This window comes from Galeopterus variegatus, unplaced genomic scaffold (genome assembly GCF_000696425.1).
Source record: "Galeopterus variegatus unplaced genomic scaffold, G_variegatus-3.0.2 Scaffold242, whole genome shotgun sequence".
Taxonomy (NCBI): domain Eukaryota; kingdom Metazoa; phylum Chordata; class Mammalia; order Dermoptera; family Cynocephalidae; genus Galeopterus; species Galeopterus variegatus.
This window is the reverse complement of record NW_007726353.1, coordinates 500,028-509,954: the sequence shown is the minus strand read 5'-3', so window position 1 is coordinate 509,954 and position 9,927 is coordinate 500,028. Positions and strand designations below refer to the sequence as shown.

Sequence of the window (9,927 nt, the reverse complement as noted above, 5' to 3'; positions counted from 1 at the left end):
TTGTCCTTTTTGAGACCGGCCGCACCGCACTCAGCCAGTGAGCGCTGTGAGCGCACCGGTCATCCCTATATAGGATCCGAACCCGCGGCGGGAGCGCTGCTGCGCTCCCAGCGCCACACTCTCCTGAGTGCGCCACGGGCTCGGCCCTGGGGGGTGGTTTTTCAGGAGACAGGGCCTCCAAGGCCTGTCCACACTGCCTGGGGCATGTCTGGGTCCAGGAGTCCACTCCCTTGTCTACCCCCACCCCTGCTCACCTCTTCCCTGAAGGGCAGGGGGGGCACAGTGGGGTCCAAGCGGAACATGTCCTCACACAGCAGAGCTCGTAGGCACAGCGCCAGGCTCTCCACATCCCGGGCTATGGGGCCGATGGAGAAGGGCACTGTGGGGCAAGGAGGGAAGAGGGTCACCTGGCCCCAGTGCATTCTGGGGCTGGGTTCAAATGAGGGCTGAGCCATGGCCCAGGAGTGTGACCAACACAAGGAGGTAGGAACTCAGACCTGGAGTGGCCTGGGGGCCAGACACTGCCCACCAGAGAAGCAGGAGCAGAGGTGGATCAGACCAACCCCACCCTCCTCCAGGGCACTGAGGGAATCACAGACCTCACCTGCCACCTGTCCATAGACACAACCCTTTAGGCCACTCCGGCTGGATAAGAAACAGAAGACATGAGAAACAGGAAATAGCCACCCTCTGCCCACCCCTGTGCCCATACAGCAGCTCTGAGCTCTTGTCATTTTGGAAACCAGGAACCACACATGCTGGTGGTGCTGTGATGATCTGTCCTAGCAAAGTCAGGGTGAGTGAATCCCTGCATGGAGCCCAGAGAGGTTGGAAGCTAGGCCAAGGTCACACAGTGAGGTCAGAAGCTCCCTTCACCCACCATACCTGAGGCGGTTCGCTGTGGGCTTGAGGCCGCAGATGCCACAGAAGGCGGAAGGGAAGCGGATGCTGCCTCCGATGTCAGTGCCTAAGCCCAAGGGGGAGCCTCCAGACCCGATGAGGGCCCCCTCGCCCCCTGAGGAGCCACCTGGGCTCTTGGAGGACTTCCACGGGTTCACGGTCGGGCCAAAGAGGGGGTTACTGCAGTCATAGCTGGAGGAAGCAGAAAAGGATCAACCTGTGTCTTGCTGGCACTGGTGCCCTACCCACCCCACACCCAAGGCCCAACCTCAGCATGGATTGGGGCACGTTGGTGTGCACGAAGGGCACGGCGCCCTGCAGCTTCAGCACCTGCACCACCACGCAGTCGCACTCTGCTGGCACCCCCTCGTTCAGGCTCAAGCCCAATGTCGAGTCCTGGTCCTGGAAGGAGGGATGGGCACCAAGAGGGAAGTGGTCCATGAGTCAGGACCCTCCAGCAGCCCAACATCTACTCCCACCACCATCAGGGCAAGGCAAGTCACACCATGGTCCCCTCTCAAGACCTCTGGACCTGATACTTCCCAAAGTGACCCAGGACACAGAGCTGGCTGGCAGAGATGGAGTGGGGGAGCGGAGGCCTGGTACCGAGGCATGGCACACCTTGTAGCTGAAGCACTCCTTGAGGCTTACAGGGACGCCATACAGCATTCCCTGCCTTGGGGCCTGGGACAGCTGAGTCTCACAGTCAGCCAGGTAGGAGGTCACACAGTTGGTTCTTTTGTTCACTTCCCAGGCCTAGGGGAAGAGAAATAGACACAAGGTAGAGTGAAGCTGGTCTCTTTTTTTAATTGTGGTAAAATACAGTATACATCATATAAAACTGGCCTTTTACAGGATACCCAGGAAAAGGGTAACCAGCAACATCGCCCAGAACTAGGAACACAAGGGTGACCTAGGACCCAGCACCCACCTCATAGGGGACATTTGGATCTAGCCTCACTCTGGCTATCTCTAGCTTTCAACCCCAAGAAAGAAAGAGAGAAAGAGAGAGAGAGGCAGAAAAAGAGAGAAGAACAAATTCCCAGGGCCAGGGCACTCAAAGGGGCAAGATACTGGCCTCTGATGCCCCCCAGCAGTGGTGAACTGGGAAGAAGATGACCATTGGCCACTCCCCCACTTCCTCCAAGCCACATCTCTGCCCAGTGGGGCAGACGGGAACCAGACAGGGCCAGACCCCCATCTCAGGTCATGCTGGGGGTCAGCCACAGAGCAGGGCTAGACCCAGACCCCAGCCCTCTCTCCTCTGGCCCACGCCCAGCCCAGCCAAACCTCCCCTTTCCCAGAAACGCTTGAACTTGATAATCAAGTCAGTAAAGGGGACTAAAAGGAAGGAATTATCAATAGTGACTATCTGCCTAGAGGGCTTGAACCACACCCCACAGGGTCTATGGAGGAAAAGGCCAGGGTAGAATGAGGTGCAGCTGTTAGTATTCCTGCTCCTGTGAAACGGCAGTGGAAAACAGGATAGGTTGTGTTGCCGCACCCTGCCATATGCAAAATCTGCTCCCAGGCTACCCAATGCAGGAAGGGAGGAGGCCAAGCTATAACCAGAACGCTCTCTTGTGGTTGACTAGGAAGGTCAGGCACCTCTTCAGGGACACTGAAGGAAAGACCACCACCATCTGCTAAGACTGTACCAGCGAACTTCCAGTTCACGGAGAGATTTGCAATATCTTTTAATTCTGTTTTTCCACAACTCTTTGACGTACCCTCATATATGTCGCCTCTTTGGGTGACACTAGTCCAGCATGGGCTCTCCCTCACCCTGTCTCAGCTGTAGTCACAACACTGTCATATACACGGTCACCGTGACATGTTCCTTGCTTAGGGATCATACTCACGATCACATACTCTTTCAAGAACCCATGCAGGTCAAATTCATAAAGCATAAATTTGTCCTTCCTTTTTTCCTGTCTCTTCTTTCTTTCTTTTCAGACATATTTTGAGCACTTATAATGTGAAAGACAATGTATTCAGCAGCAAGGTTCAAAGACAAATAAGACAAGCTGTGTCCACAAAGAGCCCACAGTGGACACAAGCAGGAGACAGAGAAGACAAGGCAGATTTGCAATGAGGAACATTCAGTTAGAAAGTGAGAGGGAGCACCCAAGAGACAACCCTAACTCTCAGGGAGGCTTCCTGAAAGACATACCTCCTGCTCTCAGCCCTGAAGGCTCAGCCAGGGGAGCCTGTGACACAAAGGAGGCAAAGAGACTTCCAGGTAAAAGGAGCCCCACACAAGCCCGTGAAGAGCCCAGCTGCAGAGGAACAGAAGAGTGAGGCCTGAAGAACTGGCCTGAGAGGGCACCTGGCCAGGAGGCTGGTGCTTGGGCATGGAGGGAGATGGTGGTGGAGGGCCAGGGCAGCTGAAGGCAGATGGAGACAAGGGGAGGGGCTGGGGAGACGTATAAGAAGGAACAGACCAGACTTGGTGGAGGCGGCAGGGAGAGGGAAGTCTGGGCAGAGAGCCAGGTTTCCAGCTCAGACAACATCCCGGTGTCACACGCGCACACGCACACACTTGCAGCGCTCTGGCTCCTTCCCTCTCTGGCAGGCCCTGGCACTGTGGTCCTACCGTGGCCCTCAGAAGGACTAACTCCAGGCCATTCCCCACAGCCTGTGGAGAGGGAAAGGGAGAGAGAGAAGAGGAGGAGAAGGGGACAGGAAGGATCACAGGACGGGCCTTACCTTTCCCACCTTACCTTTCCCACATAGGTGAAGAGGGCAGCCTCAGGGGACAACTCCCCACTGTGTAACTTCTGCACCAGCTGAGGCAGGGGCAGGGCCAGCAGCGCCTCCAAGTCCAGGTCAGGGTTCTTTGGGGGACACACTAGGATCAGTCCCCCACTCCCTGAAGGCCCCACATGCCTGTAGCAGACACATGTGGCCCATACCCCTCAGTCCCCACATGTAGCCAAGCAGATGCTCACTGTCATGTGCCAATCCATGACAAATGTGCCCATCCTGCCAGAGGGGGTACCCAGGGAGATGCCATGCACAGGCCGATTATTAAACTATTACAAATAACTGCCCTCAATGGCTGCCTGCTGTGTGCCAGGCACTGTGCTGATGCGCTCCGTCAGTGTGATTAAATCTTACTTCCACTCCCATTGCACAGATAAAGAAACTGAGGCTTAGAGAGAGGCACTGCCTTGCCTAGGTAAACTGTAGTGCTCTGCCCTCCCAGCATGGGCAAAACAAGAAGACCCCATCCTGGGTGGCTGGGCCTGTAGCTGGAGGCCACACCCAAAAGGGAAGATTTATACACTCATTCCACAGTTAGGTATTGTACACCTGCTCTGTACCAAGCTCCACACTAGTGTGGGAGTCAGGAGTGAACACAAAGCCATGCCCGTGGCAGCAGGGACCCAGGTCAGCAGATAAGTCACAGTAAACAAATAAGAACTTTAGATAGTGAGAAATGACTTAAAGAAAAAAAAAGAGGGTGCAGTGAGTGAGCAGCCCACCTGGGTAAGGTGGGCAGGGAAGAGCTCTGAAGGGCGAAGGCATTTGAGCAGATCCTCTGCTGCCAGGCCTCGAGGGTTCCCAGAGCCTCTGGGGTCAGCCCCTGCCTGCAAACACCTGCCTGCTTCGTCCTCAGGGGTATTGGACCAACTGGTAAACACAGAGTCACAGCCACCACTCCTCACCCCACCTTCCCCTGCTCTTGCCTAGGCCAACAGAGACCTCCTTCTCGCCAAATCCAACAGGTGATTGACTCTTTCTCCGACTCCACGTCTCACTGAAGCATCCAAAGGTATTGAGCCCACATGCCCGCTCTCTGCAATTCCTCCTGGACGGGGAGACACCACACTCTCCTGGATTCCCTCCTGCCTCTCTGCTGCTACTTCTGCAACTCGTTTATTTAGTCAGTCAACAAACATGCTTTTAGCACCTACTATGTGCTAAGGACTATGTTAGGGGCTATAAATTTAGAGGTAACCAAGACAGACAAGGTCCCTGCTTTCAGAGAACATACATTCACAAAAATAAACAAGTTAAATAATAGGTCATGATAAGTGTGAGACAGCAGATAAACAGTGCTGTGATGTAATGACAGGATGACTTAGATGGAATGCGCAGGCCTGAAGCGACATTTCAGCTGTGATTTGAAGGATGAGAAGGAGCCAGATGTGAGGAGAGACAGAGACTCCTCAAGGTTGCCCTGGGCACATTCTCTGAGGCTGAGAGAAGGCCTTCCCTCCCCCGGCTTGCACGTGCCCTCTCTCTCTGGGCTCTCCACCTATCCCACAGCTCCTGCTCCTTCACCCAGCCCCACCCAGCTAAGCCCAAAGCAGCTCACTGGGCTAATCCTGTCACTTGCCACCCACCCCTCATGTCCTTCCCTCTGAGCTCATCACTTCCCCCATTCTTTTTTTTTTTTAGTGGCTAGCTGGTACGGGTATCCGAACCCTTGACCTTGGTGTTATAACATCCAGCTAACCAGCCAGCCCCCCTCCCCACTTTCAGTCAGCTCTTCCTCCAAGTACCTTGAACTCTCACACAGGGAAGGGCGTGGCCATCCATCCAGGTGTTCAGCTGAGAAAACAGGAGTCATTCTGGTTCCTCCCTCTCCTTCCCACCTGCACCTAGTCAGTCACCAAGCCCTCAGTAGCTCTGGAAAATGGCCACCTCCCCATCTCCTGTACCAAGACCCCTCATTGGGGTTCATCTTTTTCTCTTGGTTCACACAAGGGCCACCTAACTGCTGCTCTGCCCTAGCCTCGCCCCTCCAACCCACACTTCCTGCTGGGGCCAGAGAACACAAAGCCCAACCTGGCCTTGCCTCTCCCCTTAAAATCCCCATCACATCACACCACAAGCTCCAGAACATGTTCCAGGAGGTGCTTCTGGGCAGGGGTTCCGTGAGTCTCATCTACACCCTTCCCCACAATGTGCCACTGTGCTCTCACACCCACCACACTCCCAGAACAGACTGCCCCTCCACACACACACACCCTACAGCCTTTGCACCCAATTCTTCAATATCAAGAGCACTTCCCTGAATTTATTAAACTGATAAAACACTTTTTCTTTGGTGGCTGACCCCTACAGGGATTGAACCCTGGACCTTGGTGCTATCAGCACCATGCTCTAATCAACTGACCTAACCAGCCAGCCCTGGATTTTTTTTTTTTTTTTTAATACAGGAAACTACAAAGAAGAAAAAAATAGGTCTATGACCTCTCCCCAAACACACCCAATGATCCCTGTTGATATTTTTCTTAAAAGGTATACAAAATTAAAAGTGAGCCTTCCCTCTACCCCGTCTATCCTGCACAGTCCCTCTTCTAAAAGGAAAAAAGTTTATGAAAAATCCACAATGTATGAAGGTACTTCAAAAACTTCATCCCGAAAATGGAATTAAAAGATAGTACAAATCTTTCCATGAACTTTTGGAAGACCCCTTGTATACAGCTGTATTTTTGCACAAAGGGATCATGCTACACACATAGTACCCAGGCAAGACACATCTTGCCTGTCCCATCACACAATGAAAATAGAAACTTTGCTTTATTTTTTTATCTGCTTATGTAAATATGTGCTGATTATAAAAACAAATGCCTAAAAGAAAGTCAACATCAGCAGAGAGCCCACCACACTGGAATAATTACCACTGACAGTCTGGTCACCATCTCCTCCCACCACGCCTCAAAAGGTGCCCACAAGATCTCTGTGCATCAGCTGGCAGCATGCTCCCCTCCATTCTCAGCACAAATTTTCATTCTTGCTTATGTTCTTCCCTGTTGACAGCTGATGACACAGTTGCTAACAGCTACTTTTCAGTCTTCACCTAGTAACAGGCAGCTGAGACATTTTCTCTCTCACAAGACACCAAAGTCAGTCTGTACCTACAGGAGTCCAATATGTAAACATGGGGGAAGTTGATTCTGTGTGGAACATGCAGGGAAGTGTACAGATAACTTCTAACTAGTCAAACGTATGTATGTATACTTTTTCCAGAGAGGGATACTATACCTATCATTTATGTATCACCCCTCTTCCATCTATTTCTTTTTCTCCTTCTGAACCACCTATTGTCCTAATTTCAGGTCTCCTGGATTGTCCTCCATGTCTGTTTTCTTTTCCCTCACTTTTTTTTAATCACTTTTGTTCTGTTTCAAGATATTTCTTCCATTTGATCATGTAGGCCACTGATACTGGTCTCCACAATAACCGTGCACTCCTTCAATTCATCTACTGAATCATTTCATTTTAAAGTAATGTGCAAGGTAGGCTTGGAGAAGGCCAGGATACAGAACCACCGTTCAGATAAAGTTGAAGGACCTGGCATTGGTAATACTAGTGGGACTCTGATAAGCGGGTTGTAAGAGATGTGAAAAAGGGCATTCAGGGTAAAACAGAACTACATGTGCAAAGGCACAGAGGCATGAGTAGGTGTTCTGTGATGTCTCTCCCAGCCATAATATTCCATTGATGGTGATCCCTCTCTTCAGTTTAAAAAGGATATCAAAACTCATTCAGGGGACAGGGTGGGAAAAAATGAGTGAAGGTTTATTACAGGTTAGCTTCACATAGTCAAGAGTTACCAGAAACACACCTTTCTCTAGAGTTGCTCTAGAGTGTAGAGAGAAGTTAACCATTGTGTGATGACTCAGACAGTGCTTTATGTCTCCTCTCCCCTGTCCAGTCTGTGTCCTCCTTGGAACACAGCTAGGTATCTGGGCTCCAAACTAGTTTTGTCCAGAATCCATCAGGCAGGAGCTATACTGCTCAGGAGCTCCTTGCTATTCAGCCCTGGGCTGTGAGGGCCTCAGAAGGAAGGTTGCTGAGACCATATCAGGTCCCACCTCCCCTCATCCAGGAACTCCAGAGCCAAGCAGAAGGGCTCCTTGGGGGAAGGGGCGGGGGGAAGGAGGTCCCGGGGCTGGGCTGAGTTCAGCTAAAACTCCACCTCCTACCAACCCCAAGGCTTACAAAGCTATTATCATCGAGACTCGACCCCTTTGCTGATTGCTCAAACCCCCAGAGGCTCTGAAAAGAATTCTCCCTTTCTCTTTCAGTCACTGGAAACCCAAAAGGTAATTTTCTGCTTCCCCTCCTGAAAGAGCCAAGCTTTGGTGTTGGAAGCCATGCTCTCCTGCCCCAGGCAGGATGTGTAAACAGCTTTTTGTATTTCAGAGCCAAAACTTCAGTCTTGGAAGGTTTGGTTCTTAAAAATAATGAAGGGCAGTTACTCCAGACATACACACTGATGCTTAGAGTTGAAGTGCAGGAAGACCCATCATTCTACCATCCCACACCCGTGCCAGCCAAATGGATTCCTCACAACTAGGAGAGGAGTTCTGTAGGCAGGAACTGTGAGCAAATTCCTGCACCTGCTCCCCACACAGCTCTTGGAGCTGGCACAACTCAGCTGGCTGCACAGAAAGACATGGGGCCTCTGGAGCAGCTGAAGGTCTCCAGGATAATCACAAGGATCTCTGAGAGGGGCACTCCAGAGCTCAGCCAGAAAAGGGGGCTAGACAGTGAAGAACCTGTGCTCCCGTAGGGGAGGTGGCCAGTTTGAACTGAACACCAGGACCCTCCCAATCTGGGAAGAGGCCCTAAAAATTAACTGATGGTGTACTTTTCAGCCAGCTTGACAAGTGGAGGCTGGAACCAGATATATTTTGATTTCAATAAATAAATATGACACCTCCTAGCCTCAGGGATGGTGTGGAATAAATTCATACAATTACGGCTAGCCAAAACGTCACCACATTCAAGGCTACATCCTGGGCCTGGATTCCAAGACCCAGTCTCCTTTCCTGATACCTCTCCTGTGCTCTTCTCCACTGGAATGAGGCTGGAGAGTTCCGCTGAGTACCGAGGTTCTTGTTCCAGCTCTGCCACAACTCAAAAATCACTAGCTGCAGCTGAGCATCTGCTAAATGCAATTTTCTATGACTCCCTCTCTGTCTTCCACCTAGGTATACCCTCCTGACTCCTGCTGTCCTGCCTTCCCATCTGTCAGAGCCCACGAACACTCAGGGCAAGTCTTCCCTGTCTGAGGACATCAGAACATCTCCCAGAGTTCAGCATTTTGGCTTCTAACTGGGGCCAGTGTTTCATACACCTGGTGGGAAGTCCTCTCAATCTGGACCCCCCGCCCCCAAACATACACACACAGATGATCCAGAGAGGAAGAAAAGCTTGTTGACAGATCTCGCAGGGAACGGCTGGAAATAAACTTGCTCCTGCAAGGGGCTTACCGGAGCTTGAACACGACAACCTGGGCGACAGGAGCTTAAGGAGATTTCCATTCTAGCCCGACTTTGCCAATAACTCCTCATGCATTTGGGCAAGTCTCTTTCTGGCTCCTTCTTAGGATCTTCATGCACAAATCAAGCAGTTTGAACTTTTGACTCTCCGGATTACCCGGGTCACCACTCCAGGATTCCAAAGTCCTAAACTACAGCATTCTGTTGGTTTTCACGCTAGCGTTTTCGCGTTCAAATGGCGATTTTGAGATACTTTGGCACGTAGCAAAGCTCTTTTTTTGACCCTGTGTCTATAGCCTTCCACAGCCTGCCCTGTCCCTTTCCTTCCCCCTGGCCCCACCGGGCTCAGAAAGAGTGCGGAATTCATTAAAGTGAGGAGAGGGTCTGTAGAGTTACACACCTGCGCCGCCTGCCCCTCCGCGCTTCCGGGCGACCGAAGGTGCTGTTGGGTCTACCACCACCCGGTGCCCACCCCGCCCGGCTCCTGGTCGTCACCTGGAGCCGGAAGCGCTGCGCCGCCTTGGCCATGGTCTCCAGGCCTGCTCGCTGACTCTGTCGGGCCCGGGCCGCCGCGCCCCGCGCATTCCGGCGCCCGGACCAGCGCAGGGCCACGGCCGCCGCCACCAAGCAGCAGGCCAGGGCAGCCCCGGAGGCTCCAGAGAGCGCGGCCCACAGTCCGTCCAGCACCATGATCTCCCGCCGCCAACTGCTGCCGAGCGGAGAGCAACAGACGAAGAATCAGCACGCGCGACCCGACCGCCCGCCACCGCAAAACCCGGCA

The 9,927-nt window shown here is 52.5% G+C and overlaps 1 protein-coding gene across 1 annotated transcript in view; it reads right to left on the bottom strand.

The window, feature by feature from the left end:
• Nucleotides 1-9,836, bottom strand: part of FAAH (fatty acid amide hydrolase) — a 19,206-nt gene extending 9,370 nt beyond the window's left edge. Inside the window, exons 1-7 of the mRNA XM_008566447.1 lie at nucleotides 9,642-9,836; nucleotides 3,624-3,737; nucleotides 1,522-1,656; nucleotides 1,169-1,302; nucleotides 886-1,092; nucleotides 605-645; nucleotides 255-379 (exon numbers count right to left, since the gene is read on the bottom strand). Coding sequence (XP_008564669.1) covers nucleotides 255-379; nucleotides 605-645; nucleotides 886-1,092; nucleotides 1,169-1,302; nucleotides 1,522-1,656; nucleotides 3,624-3,737; nucleotides 9,642-9,836 — 951 coding nt within the window. The remainder of the gene's footprint in view (nucleotides 1-254; nucleotides 380-604; nucleotides 646-885; nucleotides 1,093-1,168; nucleotides 1,303-1,521; nucleotides 1,657-3,623; nucleotides 3,738-9,641) is intronic.
• Nucleotides 9,837-9,927: the final 91 nt, after the last annotated feature.